At 35.5% G+C, this 26,174-nt stretch overlaps 4 protein-coding genes across 5 annotated transcripts; 3 read left to right on the forward strand and 1 right to left on the reverse strand.

Moving 5' to 3' along the window:
- Positions 1-3,316, forward strand: LOC115723346 (protein SIEVE ELEMENT OCCLUSION B). The gene is made up of 7 exons (XM_030652789.2): positions 1-501; positions 601-696; positions 786-1,234; positions 1,342-1,436; positions 1,587-1,717; positions 1,906-2,364; positions 2,458-3,316. The coding sequence occupies exons 1-7, from the start codon at positions 280-282 to the stop codon at positions 3,049-3,051; spliced, it is 2,046 nt and encodes a 681-aa protein (XP_030508649.2). The 5' UTR covers positions 1-279; the 3' UTR covers positions 3,052-3,316.
- A 14,760-nt stretch (positions 3,317-18,076) lies between these two features.
- Positions 18,077-22,087, forward strand: LOC133031148 (uncharacterized). Of its 2 annotated transcripts, XR_009684638.1 has the most exons (4): positions 18,077-18,570; positions 18,772-18,849; positions 18,950-21,893; positions 21,968-22,087. XR_009684638.1 is itself a non-coding variant. In XM_061104559.1 (3 exons), the coding sequence occupies exons 1-3, from the start codon at positions 18,307-18,309 to the stop codon at positions 19,649-19,651; spliced, it is 1,044 nt and encodes a 347-aa protein (XP_060960542.1). In that variant the 5' UTR covers positions 18,077-18,306; the 3' UTR covers positions 19,652-22,087. The 2 variants fall into 2 exon arrangements, 1 of the variants encoding a protein (XP_060960542.1); XM_061104559.1 differs by having other exon boundaries at positions 18,950-22,087.
- On the forward strand, positions 21,746-23,453 carry LOC115721888 (uncharacterized). The gene is made up of 2 exons (XM_030650990.2): positions 21,746-22,203; positions 22,333-23,453. The coding sequence occupies exons 1-2, from the start codon at positions 21,746-21,748 to the stop codon at positions 22,520-22,522; spliced, it is 648 nt and encodes a 215-aa protein (XP_030506850.2). The 3' UTR covers positions 22,523-23,453.
- On the reverse strand, positions 23,038-25,698 carry LOC115723761 (uncharacterized). The gene is made up of 4 exons (XM_061104716.1): positions 25,639-25,698; positions 24,878-25,593; positions 23,618-24,692; positions 23,038-23,295 (listed from the first exon to the last, which is right to left on the reverse strand). Exons 1-4 carry the CDS (start codon positions 25,696-25,698, stop codon positions 23,038-23,040), a joined length of 2,109 nt encoding a protein of 702 aa, XP_060960699.1.
- Between the last annotated feature and the right edge of the window lie 476 nt (positions 25,699-26,174).

The raw sequence follows: 26,174 nt of genomic DNA on the forward strand, positions 1-26,174 counted from the left end.
AAGTGATTTCGATTTTCAGAGTGATTTCAATTTTCACTACCTACCTACTCACCAAAACATTTTTCACGTGACAATATATTCAAAAACGGTAAAAGTTCATACGTGGAGCAAGGTGGGAATAGATAGCCCAGCTATAAATAGTGGTGAAAGAATAATAGTCACTCACACAGCCCAAACATTTTCACCACCACTACTACTACTCTTCTTTCTTTCTACACAGTCCTTTTTCACTCTGTAATATTACAAGCCTAGCTTCAAAGGCTTCTTTAGCCACCAAACATGGCAAGTATTCTCCTGTCCGGTGTGAGTAAGGTCGTCTCGACTGTCCAGAAACACACCGAGCCCGACCTCAACTTGTTCTCCATGACTGACCAAAAAATACTTGACCTCATTTACGCTACTCATGTCCATGCCGATGAGTCTTTTGACGAGGACTCTCTCTTCCTCATAGTCGAAAACGTCCTCAAGCGCGCTACTCAAATCGTTGACAAAGTTGTTCAGGTATAATATATATAATATATCCACGGTTCCATTTTTCTTGTATTTATACATATATTTATATAAGTGTGTGTATGTAACATTGCGATTGATGTATTACAGGGTAGCCAAGTTCATGTGGAGAACTTAGAGGACAGATTCCCCAGCAATGCTAATTTCACTGTGCCCTTGTGCACACTTAAAAGTATCGGCTCTGAGGTAACATTTATACTACTCATTAGTTGTGTGTATGTTTGAATGTAATATATATATATATGTTTGTAATTTGTTTATGGGGTATTTTTCAGCTTTCGTGCAAGGCTCCTGGTGAGAAAGTTGCCCACGAAGCAACACTGGCTATTCTCGGCAAGCTTTCGAACTACTCGTGGGAAGCCAAGGCAGTGCTAACGCTGGCTGCCTTTGCCTTAGAGTTTGGGGACTTTTGGCTCCTGGCCCAGCACCAGCAAACAGATCAACTCGCCAAATCTTTGGCTATACTGAGGAAAGTGCCGGTGCTCATCAAGCCAGCTGAGCTTCAAAAGCGTCGTCAAGCTATTCTTGAGCTCAACAATCTGATCAAAACCACCATGCAAGTCATTGGCCTGTTTGACGAGTTTGAGAAGCTCTCTAATACTTATGACCCTAAAGACGTTACTGGTTTGGCTGTTGCCTTGGACCACCTTCCTGTCGATGTCTACTGGTGCATTGTCACTATTGTGGCTTGCTCGACAAAGATCTGCACCCTCATAAGTGAAGAGTATGGCTGCTTATTTGTATGCTCAACTAGTTTTCATAGTATTAATTATAGTTATCCATCTCAACAGTCATATTTAAATTAAGTGCATGGTTAATTTTTTTACCTAGGGAGAAGCCACAGGATCTAGCACCGTACTCTCAGAAAGTGCATTACATCCTCAACAAGATCAAGATACAGCTCATATTCTGCAGAAAGCAAATAGGTTTGAATGCTTATCTATGCTATGAATGCTTTTTTAGTTAACTAGCTCTTGAGACTAGGATAACTGTGAGTTGTTCTATTAATTACTTGTTTGTAGTGTCGAGCTTTATTAATTAAGGAGGATGAATAATTTATTATTAATTATATACAGATGAGGCAGAGAGTTACAGGAGGCTGTGGAAACTGTTCAAAACTCCAACTGAGATCATGGAGATTTTCAAGGCCTTGGTCTTTACTAAAGGCACTGTTCATCCTCTTATTGACGGTTCAACTAACAAAACGGTATTTATTGCTCTGTTTTGCCAACATCTATATTTACTGCTCCATTTATTATTTATAAATTTCATGGGTGTAATTATTGCTTAGTATTATCTTACAAAACTCATTATTCTTATAAAGGAAAACCTTGTTTTACCTGGGTTGTATATTTGCTAGTTTCTGATTGATTGATTCTTGAAATAATTAAACAGGTTCAAATCGAAGTTCTGAGGAGAAAGAATTTGCTGCTGTACATCACAGGCCTGGACATCACCGAAGAAGACATTACTGTTCTCAAACCTATTTATGAAGTTACAAGGAAAGACGATAAGTTCAAGATTGTATGGATTCCTGTTGTGGAGCAGTGGACTGAGGAGCTGAAGAAAAAGTTCGAAAGCATTAGAGTCAAGATGCCGTGGTATGTCGTTCAGTACTTCTCACCCATTGCAGGCTTAAAGTTCATCAAGCAAGAATGGAACTATAAGGGCAAGCCTACTCTAGTTGTGCTAAACCCTCAAGGGAAAATTGAAAACTACAATGCTCTTCACCTCATTCGTGTATGGGGAGTTAAGGCCTTTCCTTTCAACAAAACTGTCGAAGAAGAGATATCCAAGGAGCTCACCTGGATTGGTCCTTTGGTTCACGACATCCACCCCAGTATTCCGGCTTGGGTATATTATTATAGCTCTTTTATTTGAGCTACATATTTTCTTATTATTTTTTTTTGAATAAATAATTTATTGATTATGGTTTGATTTGAACAGGTCAAAGAAGAGAAATATATCTTTTTCTATGGAGGGAAAGACAACGACTGGATCCAACAGTTCACTAAGAGAGCCACTCAGCTTATAAACGACCCCTTCATCAAGGACACCTTGAAGATCAAGATTGAGTTGTTCTGTGTTGGAAAAACAGCCAAAGGAGGAGAAGACCATGGCATCTTAGGCAAGTTCTGGACCGGAATAGAGAGCTTGTTCTTCACCAAGGCTCACAAACAAGCTGTGGACCCCGTGACCCAAGAGATCCAGAAGCTGCTTTCCTACAAGAACGAGAATGGATGGGCTGTGCTCACCAAAGGATCTACTGTCGTGGTCACTGGCCATGGTTTCACCATCCTTAGGGTTTTGGAGGAGTTTGACAGGTGGAAGGACTTTGCCAAGGACAGAAGTTTCGAGGTTATTTTCAAGGAGTACCATAGCAAGGTTATCCAGTCTGTTCGCCATTGCTGCCGCCTTGAGTTGCCGACCGTTGCTGGAAAGGCTCCGGATGTGATGCAATGCCCAGAATGCCCTCGCACCATGGAGACTTTTGTTAGCTACAAGTGTTGCCACATCGATGGTCCTACTGCTGGACATTGATACACGTGGCTTTCTCTCTTTCTAACACGTATGGTGCTACTAGTGCTATGGTCAACTTACTTCTACGGCTGGGTACTGTGACTGAGTGTCTCTTTGAGTACTGTTGTTTTTCCTTTTTCTTTTTCTAGGATGTGGAACTTTGTTTTGTTAATTTGGTGTTGTGTGATGATATCTATCTAATAGTGCTATGATATAGTGCTAGTTAAATAATGTATTTGGGTATTCAATATTACTATATGGACTGATATGTGATTTGATGCCTAAAGTATGTTTTTAGTTTTCGTGTTCTTCTAATGGTTGTTTTATGTAGTAATATGTTTAATTATTACCTCTGGCATTAATTAGTAATGAGCAAAACAAGTATGGATTTCTTCTGTACTTGCGAGCAAGACAAAATAAATTGACATGGCCAGTATTATATTATATCTATATATTTATATAGATATGAGAATTATGTATATATAATTATCATATTTTATATTTTGGAAGAAAAGTAGTATATATGGCGTATAAAGTACTTTAGGAACACTTTTCAGCTATACACTTCTTATAAATATTAATAAACCCCTCACTATCTCCTTTCTTTACTCCATTTAACATTTTCTTCTTTTTCATTTCTCTTCTAGAGAAACACCTCTTCATTTCTTTTTTATTATTAATATCTATAAATACATAACAAGAATTATTCTACATCTCTTATTTTGTTTTTTTTTTTTCTGTACAATCAACGGTTTGCTTTTGAAAATTTTGTGACTTGTATATTTATTTATTTATTTGCTTAAAAGAATATTTTTGGGCTATTTTCAAAATTATGAGAAAAAAAAAATAGAAAGTTTATGAGATGACAAGTATATTAATTTACTACACTTTATTAGTCAATGACATTATTATTTGTTTAAGATTTTACTTATTTCTTTTAATGTCATTTGCTCATTTTTTATTTTTATTTCAAATTTACCACAAAGTTATTTCCCATTTTTAAAAAATAACACAACATAAAAATAATTCAAATAAACATAAATTTTATTAGTTTTTAAAAATATATTATATTGAACTAGTTTTATTTTAGATTTTATATATTTATATATATACATGTTGACCTTAGATTTGGTCAACTAGCAGTGGAATCTTATTTATGTTCGGAATCACCACGTGTAAACACTTAAATAAAAGGACACAACAATTTTATAAAGGTTTGACCACTTTAGTTAGCGGGTGACAACTTACTTCCCTTTTAGTTGTATTGATATGAGAGACAATACCACTCAGATCACAAGTATTGTGAGTTCTAGAGTGGCTCTCTTTGAATTATAATAGTGAGAATGTGAGACAGATCTCAAGTATATGAGATGAGAGAGACTTAGTCTCTACTACACTGCAGGTGGCGTGTAGGAGAGAGTGCTAGGGTTCCAACTCAAGAGCTTTAGAATCAGAACTTAGAGATTAGCCCATGAGGTTTAGCATAATGCTCTTTATATAGAAGAGAACTTACAGAAGATCTAAGCTAAAATAGGTTGATATTCCTTAAAAAGAGGAGATATCACCTATTTGTTACATATTAAATATATAAGAAAATAACCCATTAATTATTCCTAAAGAATAGATAAATAATTGAAGTTGAACCCCTACTTTTTTGGGTTGTTGAAGTCAATTCGTAGCTGAGAGTGCCCGTCCAGGTTTAAAGCTGCAGAGACACCGAAAGTGTCTGCTAGAAGAGGAGTTGGTCGGCCTACCATCTGCTGGAGGCTGTTTGGCCTATGCTGTATTAGGGTGAGCCTGGGGTGGTCCAGCTAGACCCCCCTTGTTGGCCATTTTATTGTCTCTTTGTCCTGCTTAAGTATTTGGACTCTTCGTCAATTGGTACATTGTGCATGGTGACTTGGTCTTCTTACTGACAGGCTATACTCCACGTGGCATCAATCTTGCCTATGTGGACATGCCACGTCACGTGGAAAAAAAATTAGAATAACATTTGCATCCAATTCCCTATTTGGACGTCTGTACGAATAGGGACTTTCCAACTCTAGTTCTGACTGTTGAAGTCTTAACCATGCAATTTTATGTAACAACTTCAGTTATAATTTTTTTTACTACTCACTTCCCAATAGGGAACTATTAATCTTTTGTATGGCAAGTATGCAGGATGTGTAACTACTTGTTGCATATTGGAAGAGATAGGCATACCAGAACCTATTTTAGGCTCATTTCGTCAAGCCACATTCTCACACCACCACTTCCTCTCTCTCTCTCTCTCTCTCTCTCTCTCTCTCTCTCTCTCTCTCTCTCTCTCTCTCTCTCTCTCTCTCTCTCTCTCTCTCTCTCTCTCTCTCTCTTCAAAAAAGAGAAAAATAAGCTCTTCATTTCTCTTAGAGCCCAACACCACCAAGTCCCCAAATCCTAGGATTTTTGCTTTCTTATGACAATCCAAGCTTTCCACAGGCTTCCTCAGCAATTTTCACTAGTGGGCAAGCTTTCAAATCTCGTTCTTTACTTGTTTCCTTAAAGATACCATTATTGAGTTCAAGCTTTTTACATTCTTGATTCTCACGTTAGATTGTAATCTTTTTGGTATTATGATCCGCATGATAGTTTTAGGATGCACAATGTATGATTTCCTAATAAAAAATATTTGATTTTGAGCTTCGTTATGATTCTCGACTCTTTGTGTCATAAAGAACATGCTCGAGTCTTGGGAAAACACATTTTTTGATCCATTAGACATCTTGGCCGGCCTATGGGGACTTGTTTGAGACCTGGCTAGCCCGTGGTGCTTTTCGTGGAGGCTGGCCGATTTTAGGGTTTAACCTACGACCCTGGTTGGCTCTTGCATAGGTCAAGAGACGTTGGCCAGTTCTTGCATGGGTCAAAGGACCTTCGCCGACCCACTTTAAAGCCTTGGGACCCTGGCCAGCCTAGGGCTTCGGACCTAAGGGGGTGGCTAGTTTTTTGTCCTCTTTTGGCCTTAGTAAGAATCCTATTATGGCCTTGTAAACCAGTTCAACCCTTGTCCCATACTTGCTTCCCTTAGGTACTCTATATGGCACTTTTGGGTGACTCTATTGTAGTAAAGTAATCAACTTAAAACTCAATGTTTTTCCAAGTTTTTACACTTGGAACCATACTTTGCTGATACCGAGCTTTGGACAATGGATCTATTTGGCTAGTACCCTTAGGTACAGTCAACCAGAGTCTTGTTTAAATCTTGTCACTTTATCTGGTTACTCACCTCCCCTTATCTTTTGTGTGCAGATGATCCCGAGTGACTATTGAGGAGGTGATAAATGCATTGATGAAGATTTACTCAATCTTCCCTTTAAAAATTAGTGTCTAGCTGATCCTTCTAATAGTTCCTCGAGTGATCTCAAGGTCAACAGTGGTTCTCTAGAATTTGAGGTCCGACATCACTGTTATTTAGAGCGAATAGGCAATGAATTTTATGGCCAGTTTGTCTGGGAGCTGAACTAAGGGTAGAGGGAGTTACTTCAAGTTTGTGGGCTTATATCGTCCAAGATGGCGTGCCTAAAACCTTGCCCATTGGTCGGGCAACTTCTTCAGCGAGAGATCTCCCTGCCACAAAGACCACAATATTTGTTGGCAGATACTTGGGGTCCTTTATGGCGAGGACCAAACAGATATGCCATAGGGCACTACCTCACGACCCTCACACTGCTTTGCTGGTGACCAGAGGGAGGGTCAGTGTTGCTGAGGAGGCTGCACAACCTTGATATAATGGGGAGCTAGGGGCCGACCGGGTTGAGGAACCTGTGGTTGGGCAACCCGTGGCCGACCAAGAGGATGAGACCTCGACCGCGTCAACAGTGCGTTTAGGGTTGAGGAGGTTGTTGTTGGAAATTTATTTTGCCATGATCTTAGATCTACTCACAAGTATGTTGTTTAAACACCCTAAATATGAACTTTCTAAAACGATAAATTAAACACATATAAAGTCAAGAAAACCTTACATTGATGCAGCGGAATTAATGTCTCCTTCCGCTCAGATCTCTAACCCTTGTATCCAATCTGTAGCAGAGTATAATCAAGATCTGAGCCCGAATGTCCTTCTTCTTCAAGTTTGATCCTTCACAGTCTTCCAATCTATGATTGAGTTACTGCTTGCTGTGTGTGGGCAATCACTCTTTCACTAGGGTCACGAAATTTATGAAGACGAAAAGAGAAGAGGGTTTCGGCCAGGTATAGAAAGTGGGGAAGGCTCAGTTTTTCTGAAGAGAGAAATTTCTGTCAGAAAACTAATGAAAGCATGTGATTTGACCGAGCCATCACTTGCTATTTATAGGCAACTACTAGGTTTAGGTTAAGAATTATTTGGCATTAAAATAATGAAAATATTAATTTGAAATCCCACAATAAGTGGCCGGACATGGTGTGTTAATGGGCCCCACTTGATTTTGCAGTTTTAATAAATTTTATTTCTATTTTCTCAAAAACGCCAATTTTCTATTCTAACCTTTTAAATACCAAAACTAATTATTTAATAACTAAAATAGATTATTAAATAATATTGTCATTTAATTTAATTATTAACTAGACATATAAAGTCTATTAATAAATAAATAAACCTAGAATCTCTTTTCTTTACAATTTCACCCCTGCTTAGTGAAAATTCATAAAACTAGACATAGTCTAACCTTAGAATTATAATTGATCAATCACGAACCAATTAATGAGTCTTACAAGTAGAATGTTCTCAACTAGAATGGGGACCATGGATCTATATGCTGAGCTTCCAATAAGTGAACCAAATTTACCAAGTAAATTCCTACTTATTAATTCTTCGTTGAATCCACTCTTAGAACTTAGAATTGCACTCTCAAACTTATATAGAGCATATTATATGTTCCACGATATCAATAAGCTATCTCATTTAAAAATTGTTATAATCTTATTGTGATTTAAAGATCCTCTATATAGATGATCTACATCGAGATGGGATTTCTTTACCGTTCTCACCCCTCAATGTATTTTGCCCTTTAAAATACTTAGCTACCTGTAAATGGTGTTTAGTGATCTAATAATTAGTCAGTTAAACAAGAGCTCATCCATTTACTTCTATTTGCTAAGCTCGAAGGGAATCATCACTTGACTTCTATACACCAGTAGAAGCTATAGATTCCATATTTATGTTCAGCACTCCCACTCAATCATACTATCATGTTCCCAAAATATACGTATCACCCTGACCTAAAAGTAGGCTTAACTAATAAATCAAAGAACATGAATAGTACTCCTGAGTTGAGCCTAAGCATATCAGGATTTAGATTCTTTTAATCTTAAGATCAACTACTGATATTGACTTGGAAAGATATATATAACGGTAAGTTTGTAATATCTTAATTTAGTTGCAATATCGGTCCAGTCCAATGGATACTCCATACATTCGAAACTAGCATACTTTACTAATGTCCTGGAAAGAACAAAATACTTACTCCAAGTGTAAGTACACATCATCGCTGATTATCACATTAGTGTAAATCCAATAACACTGATGAAACAGGGACCAAGTCTTTTGATTCATATGTTCACAATCACATTCCACTGTGTTGACGATACTGTAATTGTGAATAAACATATGATCTGGATTTAACTGATTCTGTGTGTAAACATAATAAACATATTAAACCATTAGCATGTAAAATTCATGCAAACATCAATTACTTCAAATTTCTTATATTGATAACTAATCAGATTGTAAAGAGTTTTATTTAGGGCATAAAACCCAACAGTTGTGCCTACACTAAGGCAGTAGAAAGCTTGTACCATAATTTCAAACAACCTCTTGGGTTCTTACAATGAGGTCGGGCGACCTTTGAATAGTCTTGGTCATCTCTCTAAGGTCGGGATAGACTATATTTTGGAAAAGGCTGCTGACCCTTGATTTTTCGGCCATGGGGATCAACTGTACCGGTGGATATTTCCCCATTCTTCTATTTTTGCCAAGAAATTGATCAAAATAAAGGTTGGATGACTAGTAGGAGAAGTTGGGTGTGATAGGCCCACCAGAGACCAACTAGCACATTGCCTAGAATTCAAGTGGATGGCCTGGTTAGAGCGTCATATTGGGTAGGGAGCGATGCTACCCCTGCACCCCTACTTCCAAGACATAGCCCTTTACTTTAGGTTGTGTCCAACTCAGATCACTCCGAAGGGCATAAAGTACCTTTTGACATTGTTTGTACTCTATGCAGAATTGGGCTAGCCTCAACCCTCACCCTATGAGATCTGGTATTTCTTTGATCTGAAGTCTATTTTGAGGTAAGGTCGGTACAGGTACTTCTACTTTAGCCAGTTGGGCTACTAGTGGTTGAGCAACACTAATAGCAAAGCTTTATCAAAGGTTGGAGGATATTCTCAGACTTACTTTATCGCCTGGAACATCCGCAAGTCAATTACCACTTTCAAAGGGTGTCGACTTACACATGCTCCATTCCCACTCTTTAGATGAGGGATAGAGCTAATTACTTCTTGTCCTCCTTGTTGAGAGGAGGAACATACTTAGATTGGCTTGTGAGGCTAAATTCAAAGGTATGGCTTGTATCCTCCTGTGTTTGGTGTTGAGGGAGCTGCAGGCCCGTCTGGTGGCCCAGATGACACCCCAGTGACACAAGAGATTTTCCTGGGGGAAGGCATACAATTGATCCAAATGATGATGTTCCCCTCTCTAGGCTTGCCAAGACCACGGATAGGAGGGATAGGGCTCTCCGACAATGTTTGGCACGCGGAGGCACTGCTAGTGATACTTCTTTGTTGATTAGGCCTAGAGGCCAAGATTTTGCCAGGCCTGCTCGCTGCCCGTCTGCTTCTAGAGGCAAGGGCAAGGCAGCCATTAGTGATAGCAACTCAAATGATCCCTCCTCCGAGGATTGTTTCTTGGACTCTAGTTGATGGTACAACTTTTTACTTTTTCTTGCATTCAATACTAATAACTTGTATTCTCACTTTGTTACTTTCTTTTTGTAGACATGGCTTCCAGGATGAGGGATCTTACAGGAGAGCCTTCAGGCAGTGCTTCTTCAGGTTGTCCTTAGGCTTAGGTGGCCCGGACCACCAGATCTTATGATGCCACTCAGTTTCCACTACTTCCCCCTCCTCTAGTGCCTGCTCTAGCTGATCAATCGGTGATTATGGACTAGGGCCGACCCTAAGCATAGGCGGGCTAGGCCCGCGCCTAGGGCCCACTCATTTTGGAGGCCTAAATAAAACAAATATCTTTTAAAAAAGATACATATTTTTTTTAATAATTTTTAAAAATGCCATTTATCTTTATAGTAAGGGTCCATTTTTTTTTTGCCTACTGCCCATTCTAACTCAGGGCCGGCCCTGTTATGGACCCTCCTTTTAGGAGGACTCCGCCCCCACATAGGCCTTCAGGCAAAGGGACCCACATATCTTGTCAAGGACCCTATTCATCCATTAGTTAGAAGACTGCTGAGGTTGCTCAAAACTATATTAGTAGGGCTTTTCCTATCATTAACGGGGGGCCCCTGGAGCTGAAGGACGAGGAATTGGAGTTCCTGACATCCAGCGCCCTTTAGGACATATCATCTCTAAGTTGTATATTTGATTTTACTCAAATTTTTGCATTGAGAGGGGCTGGCTAGCCAAGTGTGCACCAATCAGGGGATGACCAGCTAGGGTTGCACCAATGGGAAGTTGGTCGGCCAGAAGTGTCCCACTAAGGGCTGGGCGGCGAGGGTTTATTTTGCTTCTAACTTGGTTTTTCTTTTGATTTCAGACCATGTTGAAGGTCAACCTTACTCATGCAAGGGCCAAGGGCTCTTTTGAAGTTCACCTGAAGAAGTTGGAGCCCGAGCTGAAAGTTGAGAAGGATGCACACGCTAAGACACAAATTGACTTGTCTGCTCGCCTGAGAAAATCCCAAGACATGAACAATGGCCTAGAATGCTTACTTTATTTCAGGAACCAAGAAGTGACCAAGCTTTCTATTGAAGCATTCAAGTTGGAGATGGAGCTTGAGAACAAGTGTCAAGAAAAGCAACTAGCCCTTGATGGATAACAAGACATCAGGGACGAGTATTTGGGCTTGTCCTTAGAGGTCTTGTAAAGGTTTACTTGCACAACCTCAATATCAACCTCAAGTATATAGGGTCTCCTTTTCACTAGAGATCACTCACTCAGGGTAAGGAGCTCTATGAGAGCAGGATGTAGGCAGACCAAGCTGGCTAGGGGGCAGGCCAAATTATCAGCCAGATTGAAGGGACTTAGTCTGGTCACTTTGATGAGGCCATAGCGGGCCAACCCATGGAGGAGGTGGTCGGCCAGTCTACTAATCTTATTGCTGGCCATCCTATACAGAGGCCATGGTCGGCCAACTTCTTGGAGATTAGGATGCTACAACTTTCAACTCGATTCCCCTTGCTATTGCACATGATTAGACACTTTTTGTTAGTATCTTATGCTTATGCTTATATTTCACATTAGTTTCATGTTCTTGTATGGCCTGTTGGCCCTTTACTTTCGAACACTACTTATATTTGGCCTTAAGGCCTTTTACTTTGGACATATAACCAATCAGGCAGTCTTTAATCCTGACATTCTTCTTTTGCTAGACATGCAAGTATTTAGATTTATTTTTTATGTCTAACAAAGTATGCATGCACTTACTTAGCTTTTAATTTTTTACTTATAACAAGCTTTAAATTTCTCTGCTTAAGTTTACTATGCGTATTCGATGCTTGTACGGTGTGGGTACAAAACGAACCCTTTATGTATTACTTTAGGTGACATGTCGCTTGAGATAGTATCTGCACACTTATTTCGAGATTCAAGGCTCATCTCTCAACCAACTCATTCCAAAAAGTTTTAACATATATTCATATATATATATATATGATATAAATATGTTTTGTGATAATTTTTAACATCTAGAAACTTCCTCATTCGAATTTATGACATCCATCTATAATTACTCTCTTGCTCGTTTGGTACGTTGTATAAGGGTGGTATTGTATTAAATAATAAATAACAGCATGTTTGGATAAAGTAATGTATTGTATTAATTATTACGACCAAATTTTTTAACACAATGTATGTTGTATTATTTAATACATACCAAATGACATGTATTAGCTCGTATTATAATATTTACAAAGAATTCAGGGTCAACACCAATCTCGGACACGGACCCGAACCCGGACCTGGGACCCAGACTAAGGACCCAGACCCGAGACCCAGAAACCAAACCCGGACCCAAACCAGGACTTGGGACCCAGACCCGGACTTGGAGTCGGGACTGGGACCTAAACCAGGACCCAGACCTGGACCCAAGACTCGGACTCGCACCCACACCGGGAACCTGGGACTCGAACTTGGACCTGAACTTGGACCCGGACCCGCGACCCGTATCTGAGACTCGAGACCTAGACCCGTAGTTGGTGTTAGGATCGAGTGTATTGAAAATATATTATAACTTTACACAATCTATTAATACAAGTCAATACCAAACATAGTATTGTATTAAATAATATTAATTGTTTGGTACGCCTTATAAGGGTCGTATTGTATTAAATAATAAATAACACTATGTTTGGATAAAACAATGTATTGTATTAATTATTACGATCAAAATTTTTAATACAATGTACGTTGCATTATTTAATACATAACAAATGGTCCTTATTAGCTTGTATTGTAATATTTATAAAGGATTCAGGGTCAACACCAATCTCTAATCCAGACATGGGATCCAGACCCGGACCCCGACTCGGGACCTGGACCCGGACTCTGACCCTGACCCTGACCCTGACCCGGACCCGGACCCGATCACGGACCTGGACCCGGACCCAATCCCGAACCCCGACCCCAGACCCGGACCCTGACCCTGACACGAACCCAGACCCGGACCCGAACTAGGACCCGAAATCCGACCCGAACCCGGACCCCGACCCTGACCCTGACACGGACCTCGACCCGTACTCGGACTCAGACCCGGACCCAGACCCTGAATCCAAACCCGGACCCAGACCCAGATTAAATAATACTATAATACAATACAATATAACACAATCTATTATTACAAGTCAATATCAAACATAGTATTGTATTAAATAATACTAATACAATACAGTACAATACAACACAATCCAACACAATCTAATACAATGCAATACAATACGACGTACCAAACGAGCCCATACAATACAAAATAATACGGCGTACTAAACAAACCTTTAATTACATATTACTAAGCATAATCCACAGAGTACATATCTTATTTTCTAATTTGTAATTTTTTTATATTATTATACTATATATATTATATAAATAAATATAATATAGATTACATAATATAATAACCAATATATTAATATTTTTTTTCAAATCACAATATATTAACCTTTTATTGATATATAATATTCTATTTTAATCTATTGTTAAATAAGAAATAGTATAACAATCAATTCATTATTATAAATCTTCTTCTTCGGACCGTACCTTTAATTATTTAAAGGGAAACACAATCGAAACCTTATCCAATAATATCTGTACGCACGAAGAAAACATATATAAATAATTCAGCCAAAAAAAAAAGAATGAATTGTCTTTATTATCATTAGTGTTCCAAATGAAGCATTCATATTCATGTGGACGTACACTGCATGAAATTTGCGACATTTCAACGTGCATGGGACCTACCCCTCTCTCACCGTGACACACATGCATATTCAAACTTCCATTTTTATTCGCCATATGATATTCTGCTAAAAATCCACTTTTTAAAACAAAGTATTGGTAAATTATATGATTTTTTTTTTACTTTTACACATATCAATATGTCAATATTCTGTTTTAAAATGATATGTTACTATGTAAAAGTAATATTTTAAGGATCAGTACGCTAATAATTATTATAAAGTATCATTAACTATTTAAAAAGTATTAATAACTCAAAATAATATTATAACACTAATGATACTTAATCATTTAATTTGGATAGTTTTCTTAGAATCATGTGGTTTTTTCTCTCTCTTCTCTCTCTTTCGTATTGTTCTATTTGTTTTCTAGCATTATTGTTGCAGGTTTTGTGTTTTGAAATTTTAAGCAAACCAGTTAAGAAAATAAAACATTAATTTCTAATAATAAAATAAAAATAGAAGCAACAGCTGATTATGAAGTAGAGAACGTGAAGGAAGAAAGACCACATATTATATCCTCTTTATATATATATATATATATATATATATATATATATAAATTTATCTTCTGCAAATAATAATAAATTGCTTTGCTTTTACTGATCTTTTTTGTCACTTTATGCATTACACCGTCCACGTTTCTAGATTCTCATTCTTGTATAGTCGAATATCATTATCCATTTTCTACTTACTTCTATACTCTGCTTTTTCTTTTCTTCGGTAATGTTTTGCTTTCTAATTTTTTTATTTAAAATTTCTTTTTCTAGATTATGGTAACTATTACAAATTTTTCATTTGTTTAATTTTTATAAACAATTTGCTAATAGCAGTGTAACACTAGTATTATCATAATTTAGCATCAATAATAGCTCAAACAATATCTATTCTATATAAAATGTGACTATATAACAGAATTTTTAGTTTATGAAAAATTATTAGGTGACTTTTTTTTTTAAATAAAAAAAATAACAAATTTCTCCCCAATGATCTGATGTCCTTAAATGCCATATGAGAAATATGCCACCTACCAATCCAATGGTCAAATTTCTCCCCAATGATTATACATCCAAAGCAGCACATGCAAATAAGTTGGCCTATAAATACCCCAGAAAAAGCACAAGAGAGGGATTTTTTTTTTTTTTTTTTAGATTTTTGGGATTGAAGACTTATTCTTCCTCATCTTAAGAAAACACATTTTTTGTAACCCTACTATCAACTCCAGAATATTCCTACTAAGCTTCCTCTTCTTCAAGAGGTACACGGTGGAAGGAAGTTTTAGTCCATTGTATCTCTACTTGTATAAACAGTTACTGACCGATGAGCCTAATAAAATAGAGTCATGGACTAAGGATAGTTAACGCCTAAACCATTTAAAAATCTTTTATTTGCTATCTTACTATTTATTCAATCATTACTTTCTAAAGCTCTAAAAAATACTTAGTTTCCAAAAAACTCGATAAACACCTATCCATTCCACCATAAAATTTTAAAGAGAAAAGCCTTGTCAGATTACCTTAATTTCTACTACAATTATTCTTCAAATATTGGCTTCTAAATCCGAAACATATCAAGAAAATTGTAGAGAAGGCACTAATTTTTTCTTGTTCATGCTCCACTTGAGAGAAAGAAAGGGAGGAGAGAGATAAATCTATTTTGGTTTTGCGTTTAAATTCTGATTGTATCTCTTAACTTCTTCACTTATCCATTCAAAAGGATAAATTGAATAATTATTTAAGTTATTGGCAGATTACTATTTTTCCGCTTGGCTTAGCTACTAAGGCGATCTTCATTGGTAAAACTTAAATTTAGTATTAAATCAACACTAAAAAACTAGTATTTCAACATTTACTTTTTTTAATTTCAATTACGACACTAAAAATTACACCAAAATTTATATTATTTATTATTCTATTATTTTATTATTATAATGAGAATATTTTAATACTAAATATATATAATTATTTAGTTTCTTCCTCTTAAAGTATTATTTAATTATTAAAAACTTTTATTAAAAAAATAGTGTGGTCTGCAGTGCCCTACTAAATTTGAGGGGACACTGTAGAGAAAGTCATTTATTAGTATAGTTTTAGTGTCTCAATTGGAGTAAATATAGTGTGAAACTACACTATATTTAGTGTTTTAAAGTCCGGTTGGAGATGCTCTAAGAAATTATAAACTAAGGGTAAAATAATCATAACCCAATAACCTCACATAACCTCACACTTCAAACTATTCATAAATCTTCCCTCATACCTCTAGAATACTAATCTCTACTATTATGACACGATTGCCCAATTCGTCGAGTTTCCACTGTTGCTGAACATAAACTATGAAAATGTCAAATTTTATATATAACATATTTTGCACACCTAAAATTCAATAAATTCTCCGTAATTGAAAAATCATATCTTATGTGCCTCTTTATTATAATAGTAGGTCTTATTTCATAATAATACACGTATATATTCATAAATAATAATTTATTATTAATAATCTATTAATTATGTGCTGATTTTATGCCTATACATAGAGTCATTACAATTGGGATTTGGTTGAAAGGAATGAAGACATAAGAATAAGAATGAAAATAGAAATTAAGGGTGTTCATAAAATAGCCGATCCTGTTCAATCCGCACAGTCCAATCCAATCCAATTGGCAAAGTATGGATATTCGCACTTGTGCGAATTAGACTGGATTAGAAAATTCAAAATCCGCACTTGTGTAGATTGGATGTTGAATGACATGTAAAAGTAATCAATCCAATCTACACATATTTATATATAAAAAAATAAAAATTATATATACAATTAAAATTTTAAAGTAAAAAAAAATAGTAATTTAAAGTTTGTTATTTTATTTATTTTAATTTTTTATTGAAAACATAAAATAACAATAATTTATTTTATTTTGTTGCTAGTTAAGTGAAAAAGATATATTTTTTCATAAATATTAAATAATTTAATATTGAAAAGTAACAAATTCAAAATAACCGATCCAATCCGCACTTTTACGAATTGTATTGGATTGGACTTGAGCTATTATAGAGATTGGATTGGATCTAAAATATGAAATCCGCACTTACTGCGGATCAGATGCACTATGAGTAAAATAGTGCGGATTAAATTTGATGAACACTCCTAATAGACACTACAAAAAATATTACTTTTAGTCACAACAAAATTTGTGACTAAAAGTAAGAAAGTTGTGACTAATTATAAACTGTCATTCTTGCATTGTGACTAAAAAGTCCGTTGCTAAAAGTATTAGTCACAAAAATTACAGTTTGTTGTGACTCAATGTGTTTTTAGTCACAATACTTGTTGTGACTAAAACTAAATTAGTGACAACTTGTAACTAAATATTATGTTTAGTCATAAGTAATTTTTTTGCTGTGACTAAAAGTCACATTTAGTCACAAATTTTTTTCGTTATGATTAAAAATTTATCACTAAAAATAGTCTTTTTTTTATAGTGAGAAATATATTAATGAAATGAATTTAACTTTAAAATTAATAAAAGAAATAATATTTTTTTTTTATTATCAAGCATTAGAATGATTTTTTTTTTTTTTGCGTTTTCATTTTTACACTTTAAAACAGTTTTTTGCTTTTTTTTTTGTATTTTTACGAAATTCTACATAGAAATTCCTATTGCAACTAGCGCTGCAACCTAAATTGCAACAAAAATCGTATAGAAACCCCTATTACAACTAGCGCTGCAACCACTTTAGAAATTCAAACCGTAAATTTCAAAAAAAAAATTTAAAAAATAGTATAAAATAATCATTTCACTCAAATAATAATAATAAAAAATCATTCCCTTAAAGTATCACGCCAATACTTGTAATACAACTAAATAAATATGAATACGAATGAAATGAAACATCCCATTTCATTACCTCGAAACACCACCTCAGTTATTGTTATTGTTATTATTATTATCATTATTGTTATCTCTATTTTTTTTTTTTTTTTAAAAAATCAATCTAATGGCTTGTGATCATGAATATACAGATGTCAAGCAAACTTGAATAAAAATAACAAAAATAGATTATATTTGCAGATAATATTGGGTCCTGCTCTCACTCACCCGTTCTTTTTAGGGAAATTTACACCCATTACTGTTTTTTCCCAATTTTTTTTGTTTATACTGTTACACGCTCAAGTTTACTTTTCTAATATTTTTTTTTTGGCAGTATACTGCCTTTCAAACTTTATTATTCAATGGGTTAATGCTTCCCACTTGTCACGATAGGGTTTTGCCACGTTTTTTTTTTAAAAAATAATTTATTTTTAATTTTTTGATTTGACGGTTTTCTATTCTTATCAAAAGGTATTGTACTTTTTTATTTTTCTTTTATTTTTTTTTTATTTTTTTTGAATATAAAATTTATAATTATAACTCTCTCTCCCCTCAACTGTTCATCTTCTTCCCCCATTTTCAGTTTTCTTTTACAGTTCGAGTAGTGGGTGGTTTTTGCATTTGAAAAAATTTCAAATCTCATCCCACTTTCTTAAACTTCCCTCTCATTTTCCCCCCCATTTTTATTATTTTTGTCTATAAATACCTTCATAATTCCTGATAATGGCCGTTACTCGTTCATCTCCATCTCCGGCTAAAGCTACAAAACCCACAAAACAATCCCAGAAAACCAGACCCAAATCAAAAATGGGTAAAAAAAATATTAAAGACAACCCTCCTAGCCCCACTTCCCCTTCTGCTAAAAGAAAAACTCATGGTGGACCTTCGAAGAACACTCGAGGAAAAAGACCTCGAACTGTGGTTGAAAACTCAGACTCAGATTTTGAGTTGGAATCTGAATTTCTTAAGTCGCCTGTATCTGTTAAGGTATTTTACTATTTATCTTTTGTTGTTTTTGAGGTTTTTTTTTTTTTTGTTAAATTCGATTTTTGAAGTTCATATAACTGGGTATATGTTTGTTTTTGTCTCTGTATTTGTAATTGTTTTATATATCTTGTTTGATTTATTTATGTGCTTTTTTTAAATTTTTATTTGTTGTTTTGTTGGTGTTGTTTCGTTTTATTGTAGGGCAAGGGTAAATCCCCTGTAAAGGTGTTGCCATCATCAGGTGTGGCTGAGGAAATTCCTGTTAATAGGATTGTTGAGGTTTGTCATGTTATGCATTGTGTTCTATGTTTTTTTTTTATTGTTATTTCGTAGTGTTTTATGGTGTTTTATCAATGTTTTTTATTGTTCTGTTTTTTAGGATTGGGAATGCAAGTACACCCGATCTCAATTCTATCATTCTAGAGTAGTAACATCTGGGTATTACTCTGTACTTGGAGACATTAAGAGAATTCTAACTGAAAGCCAATTGGAAATTTTTTCAAAATCTATGTTTGGTTATTTTCTTCGGATTCCGGAGTACATAATTCATTACCAATTGCTTCATTGTTTGCTGTTGAGGGAGGTTCAGCAGCCTAATGGGTTGGAGTTTTGGGTTTGTGTCCAAGGGAAATATCTTAGGTTTAGTATCGAAGAGTTTGCGTTGGTCACGGGGTTAGATTGTCATGTTGATTCTGATTTTTATCAGTTTAAGCAAGATGATAATGAATTGGTCAAACATTGTTTTAAGGGGTACAAAAAAATTACCAAGGGTGCTATTCAGACTGCTTTTATTGCTGACAATCTTAAGGATAACGACGATCTTGCAGTCAAGTTGGTTGTCTTGTATTTTGTGCAGTGTTATTTGTTGGGTGGTCCCCCGGGTAAAGTTGTTTCGTCTGAGGAAATAGATGTTGTTGATAGTGGTCGATATAATGAATTTGGTTGGGGCAAACATTGTTTTGATATCACTATGCATTCTTTGAAGGGTAAGATAGATTCTGGTTATAAGAGGGTAGTTCGTAGTGACGATGATGGTGGGTATTACAAGTTATTGGGTTTTCCTTTGGCTATTCAATTCTGATTTTTCGAGTGTTGCCCGTACGTTATTGGGAAACTGTCGTTGTACTCAAATGTTGGCATTCCAAGGATTTTGAATTGGCCTAAACTACCCAAGGACAAGGAGGGTCAGGTGAAAATGGATGTCATGAACACCCTCATTTTCGATCGGACTTTGAAAGAGGTAATTCTGTTGTTTTTTACACTATTTCCACTGTTGTTTTAATGTTGTTTTTGTGTACATTATTTATACTTTATGTTTTGATTGTTGTTGTTATTTTATAATTTCAGTTTCATGTGCATATTTTTTTTTTGGTTTTTGTTGTTTCAGTTAAAATTAAGAAACATCACTCCAACTTCTGTTGAGAGATTGAGTTTGAGCCTTACTGATTTTTTCTCTGGTGAGACTACTCCTGATGCTGTCAAATTCAAAATTAAAGGTGGTTCCAAGTCTGTTGGTCAACCTGGCTTGATGGGTGCTTCTTCATCATCTGCTCATGAGAATGTCTCCCGAGTTGAGTTTGAGGAATTTAAAAAGAGTCTATCTGTTGTTGTCAGCCAGCAAGGGATACTTATGAAATCTGTTGCTGAGATGAACAAGAAGTTGGACATTCTTATTGAGGTGTTTTTTTAATTGTCTTTACTTTTTCTGTTATTTTTTTAGTAGTGTTTTTATGTTGTTTTATACAGTAAATTAATTTTTTAAGTTTTTTTTGTTCTCAGTCATCCCAAGGTGGTCTTACTCACAATGGATCTCAGTCTGAAGATGCTCTTCGTTCTTCAAAAAATGAGGATGATGAAGATTCCACTTCGGAGGAAGATGAGGATGATAAAATCGACGATGACAAAGGAGATGATCATCATGACGATGAAACTGATGATGATGATGATGATGATGATCTTAGCGGAGATGGTGTTGGTGCTGGTCAGGATGAGGCTCACACGGGCGATGTTCGTAATGATGAGGGTGTTGTTGTCCCCGAGGTTGTTTCGAGGGATGATGATACCGGTAAGGTGGATGATGCCAAGAATTCTGACCCTGTGGAATCTCTTCCAGAGATCAAACAGGTGTATTTCTTGTTTGGCCATCATTTTTTTTTGTGCTCTTTGTGTAGATTTTGTGTTTTGTGTTTGTTTTAATAGTTTTTTAATGTTTTTTTTGTTGTCAGCCTGAACAGTCTCAAGGTGGGGAGGAGAACATTGATGTTGATGCAACAATTGCATCTGCTGTTAAAGCTGTGGAGAATTTGGTTTGTATTTCTCTTTTTTTTTTCCTTTGTTATTTGTGTTTATATGGTATTCTATTGTTGTTTTAATAGTGTTTTGATTGTACTTTTTGAAATAAAAAAAAAAGTCTTCTTTTTTTCCTTTTTCTTTTTTAGATTGGTTCCTCAACTCATGTCCCTGCTTCTGTTGAGACTTATGAGAAGACTGATCTTGAAATGGTTGTTTTTCACGAGACTCCTATTTTACGTCCTCAAAAGAGGGATCGGAAGAAAGGAGCTGTTTTGAAATCTCCATTCATTGAGCTTGCTTCTGGTGCATCTAAATCAGGTTCATCCTCAGTTTCTCCTGATGATTCTGTTTATAAGGTCGTTAAATATGTGCATGGTTTGTGCCCGTTGGACAACAAGATTGGTGAACCTGTCGATCCTGGAAGCTGAGTTTGTCACGTGAGTTGATACAGGTCTTAGAAAGCATAAATCTAAGTAAGTATTTTTGTAGGTGTTTTCAGTTATATATCTCTTATCGTTTTCCATTTAGTTTTTAATTTTTTATTTGTGTTTTGATATTTTTTTATTTGTTTTTTTAGCACAACAACTAATGTGTATTGTAAGGGTAAGGACACAATATTTTCGTCTTTTCGTTTTGGTGTTGAGGACATTAACAACAAGATGTGGTTTCACAACCTTGCCTACCCTAATTGTTTCCTTTCCAATTCTGTAAGTTTTTTTTTTATTATTATTATTTATATATTTTTGTTATTTTTTTTAATTTTTTTTTTATGTTTTTAAGTGTTGTTCTGTTAGTTTTTTTATAAGTTTGAATGATTTTTTACTAAATTTTTTTTATTGTACAGCACATTGACATTATTTTCTATTATCTTCGTAAGAAAATAATGTACTCAGCCGAGCCGAAAATCAAAGTCACCACAACTGATTACCTTTTTTGTTCTAGCATAACAAGTTTGTATGAGAAGTTTGTTGAGAAAAACAACGATATATCGGTGTTGTCTCTTTCTCACAATGTGGCCCAGTACATTCAAGGTGGTAAGATATTATGTGCCACTCCTTGGCATTTGGTTGATCATGTTGTTATGCCTATCAATGTAAAATTACAGGATCATTGGATTTGTGGTCGTCTAAACATAGCTGAGCGGCGGATATATCTGTACAATTCATTGCGTTCTGGAAGGTATATGACAGCTGCCAAAGAGGCTTGCAAGCCTTTTTCTGTTATTTTACCATATTACTTCTCTATGTTAGACTTCAAAGGCCTTCGCAACGAAGCTAAGTTTAGCACTATGGAACCGTTCCCTATTGTTGCTGTTGATGGTTTACCCGAGCAGGTCACAGCGTAAGTTTTATGTATAGTGTTCAATGTTTTTCACTGCTTGTTTGTATTGTTATTTTTTTGTTATGTGACTTTGATTTTTATTAGTGTTCTCATAGTGTCTGTTTTTGTGTTTTCTTATTTTTTTTCCAGTGATTGTGGTGTTTTTGTAGCATCATTTGCTGAGTATTTCATTGATGGCAAACCCATCCCATCCTCTGGTTTTGATGTAGAAATTCACCGCGATCGTTTGGCTGTGTTATTTTATCAATATGGCATGAAGAAGCAACTTGAGAACATTGAAAGTGAATCCGAGGGCCCTCCCAGTCTTCCCAAGAAGTGATTTGTTTTTTCAATCAAACTGTCATTGTTCTTATAGTTTTTTAATGTTGTTTTTATGTTTTTTTATCTTGTTTTCGTAAACAAACATTGGTGTTCTGTTATGTTTTCTTACGTTTTGTGTGGACAATATGTAATCTTTATTTTTGTATGTTTTTTCTTCTTCTTCTTATGTACAAACAAGTTGGTATGTTAAATTTGTTAGTATTTTCATTTCACATCCCTTCTTTTTATGTTTTTTTTTCTTATAGTTTCTCTGTTTTTTTGAATACAAATATTCATTTCAGTATTAAAAACACAAACTGTTTCAATAATAAACTTCATATATATATATTCAATTTAGTATCCAACATCTTTTAATATCCAATCTAAAGTATCATCAAATCCCAATGTAATCAATGCTTTCAAATAAAAACTGTATTCCCTTTGTATTTCAGAAATTTAAATTCCTCAATATCTCATTCTCAAAACGTATGTGTAGTTTTCTTTTGTTTTTCCACTGTTGTTCTGTTGTTGTTTTTATTCCCTTCTACGTCTTCTGCTGCATGTTCTTTTGTTATGCCCCAGTTCACCACATTTGCTGCACTTGTTGTGTTGATCCTTTTCCCATCCAGCCTTCCTTCTTAATGTTTTTGGTCTTCCTGATTTTACTCTTTCATGTGGAGGCAAGACTATAATATTCTTCACTTCTTCCGGTACCTCCCACTCACTTTGGTGTCCTATTGGGTAAACTGTCCCTGAATAAGTTGCCAGCCAATTTTTTTTTTGTGTAGTAATCTGAACAGTAGGTGTACGGGTCCATGTTCATCTCCCTCATCACGGCCACAGCGTGCCCGCATGGCATTTCATCTATTTGGAACCTGTTGCACGTGCATGTTCTTTTTTCTAGATCTACTTCCCACGTTTCTTTCATTCTTGTTACCTCAAACAAGTAATCTGTTGTTGCTTTAACCCGTTTTAAATTTTATTACAAAAAAACCAAACATAGCTGATATTCTTACAACAACAATACAAAACTATTAAAACAACACTACAACAGCACACTTTACTTACTGTTTGTTTTTTTTTTCAAAAAAAAAAAGCATAATTAATATTTTACCTCCAGATTCAATGAGTATGTGTAATTTTTCAACAGTATGTCTTCTCCAGTTGGTGATAGCTTAGTGAAGGTGTTGTGTACTTTTGTCCTATTAGTATGCGTCCATTGTTGCACCAATGCTCTCAAGCATTCTAGCAGCGTTGTAATTGGTAGCTCCCTTGCTGCCAAATTTGCAGCGTTCAGTGATTCTGATATGTTTGAGGTCATTGTAGAATACCTCTTGTTTTGGCTATGAATTCTTGACCACTTTTCATAACCGACTTTTTTTAGGTAAGGTCTTATGTGTTTGTCCAATCCATCTAATTCAGCCATGTGGAACTCGAATTGCTTTTCTGTGTAGGCTTTGACTGCTCCAAAGAATGGCAGATTGAATTTGGCAGCATGTTGTTTAAAGCTTGTATTAAGGTTGCTCAAAATGTGGTAACCGCAGTAACTGTGTGTAATTTCTGGATAGATTTCTCTTGCTGCTTTGATGAGGCTTTCATTCCTGTCTGAAATTAGGCATTGGTGTTCCCGGACCCCATACGCTTCTTTAAATTTTTTGAAGAACCATTTCCAAGATTGGTCATTCTCAGAATTTGCAACACAAAACGCTAGTGGAAAATTATGACCTGCTGCATCTTGTGTGCATGCGCACAACAAAGTTCCCCCATAAGCTGCTTTGAGGAACGTTCCGTCCACAACAACTATCGGTCTGCATGCTCCCCACCCTTTTATGGATGCATCCAACGCCATGAAAACAAAGAGCAAGCTGTTGTCTTCTGTTGTTTTCAGATCGACAAATGATCCAAGGTTTGTTTTTTCCACCATGTGTAAGAAACTCGGTATTAGGCTGTACGAGTCACTAGCATTACCTCTCAAGTCGTTTACTGCATGTTCCTTACTTCTCCAAGCTTTCATACAGTTCATTTTGATGCCATATCTGTATTTCAACTCCCCTTTTATGTCCATCGGTGTTGTCTTTGTCTTTATGTTCAAGAACTTTGGTTTTATGCATTCCCCTATCAGTTTCGATGTTGCTTGCCTTTGGTCTTCATGCCTAATATTTATGGGGCATGTGTGCATATTTGAGAACCTATTAAAACAAAAAACAACATTAAAAAACTTTAAAAACAAAAAACAACAAAAACAACATTAAAAAACTATTAAAACAAACCTGTTGCAGAGATCAAACAGGTGTATTTCAGTACAAAGTGTGGAAAAAGGGCATTTGTTCAGGCTGACAACAAAAACAACATTAAAAAACTATTAAAAACAAACCTCCTGATTATGAATGTGTTTGTTGGGCCATTTCTCGATGCTCGTAGTGACCAATTGCAGCTTTCGTAAACACATTTCAGACTGTACTCTTGAGAGCAGGACTTCCACACTTTGTACTGAAAGTTGTTTTTGATTGCGTAGTAGCTGAGGACATTCTTTAGAGTTTCTTTGTCTTTGTATGCCTGTCCTTTTTCCACTTCGGGGTGATGCTTGTCTGTTATTAACTTTGCATTGTTGATGTCGATTTCTGGATCCAGTTTTTTACTGGTGTTTTCAAGTTTTTCTACCATTTCTTCAGCAACCAGATTTGCATAGTCAATTATGTCGAATTTGTCGTCCTCATCTTCTATTGTTTCTGACTGTTCCCCTTCTTCTGTTTGCTGTCCCGTTGTGTATGATTCTGTTGTTGTTATGTTGTTTTCAAGCGTTGTTGTGTTGTTTTCGATCATTGCCACATTATATTCATACGGTGTTGTTGTGGATATCAAATTTGGTGTTGCAGCAGGTGTTGTGTTGTTGTTTTGCTGGTTGACACATAGTGGATATGTGGTGAAATCTGTTTCCTTGATTTTCAATTCCAAGTAAAAGTAGAGGCTTCGATCGTTGCATATTTTGATCGGTGGTATTCCTTCTTTAGCTTGGTACTGTATTTGTAGTGTTGTGCTGGTGTTTTCGCACCCCAATGAAGTAAGCCGTATTTGCAGTAGCTCTTCGTACTTGCATTTTGTTGGTATGAATTATCCACTAGCCACATAGTTCACATAATTGTGATCTTCATTCCATTGTCCATTGCTCTTGATGAGAACTGGTAGACGTTCCATTGCCTGTCATTCCAGTGTCTTATTTCATGTTAAAACAATAGTACAACAACAGTAAAACAATAGCAAAACAACAAAAAAAAAATCAACAAAAAAAAAATAATACAACAACAATAAAGCAACAGAAAAATAACCAAATACAAATACCCATTATATTTTTGATTAGTTTTTATTATTATTTTTGTCTGATACATATATGTAGGAATGTTTTTGTATTACTAACCGCAAAACAACATTAGAACAACCCTAATTTTTTGTATGAATAATTGTAGTAATTTATCAACTATTTTTTTCGAATCATTTTGTGTTACAAACGTCAAATTAACAATAGAACAACCCTCATTTATCTTTTTGCATAATAAATTAAAGAATATCACATTTGTGTTTTCGTTTTTTTTTAAACTTCAGATGTAAATCTGGGGTTTTTTTTTTTTTTTTTTTTTTGGTTTCTTAAGAATTAAATTAATTTTTGGGTTTTG

This window comes from Cannabis sativa, chromosome 9, assembly GCF_029168945.1.
Source record: "Cannabis sativa cultivar Pink pepper isolate KNU-18-1 chromosome 9, ASM2916894v1, whole genome shotgun sequence".
NCBI lineage: Eukaryota > Viridiplantae > Streptophyta > Magnoliopsida > Rosales > Cannabaceae > Cannabis > Cannabis sativa.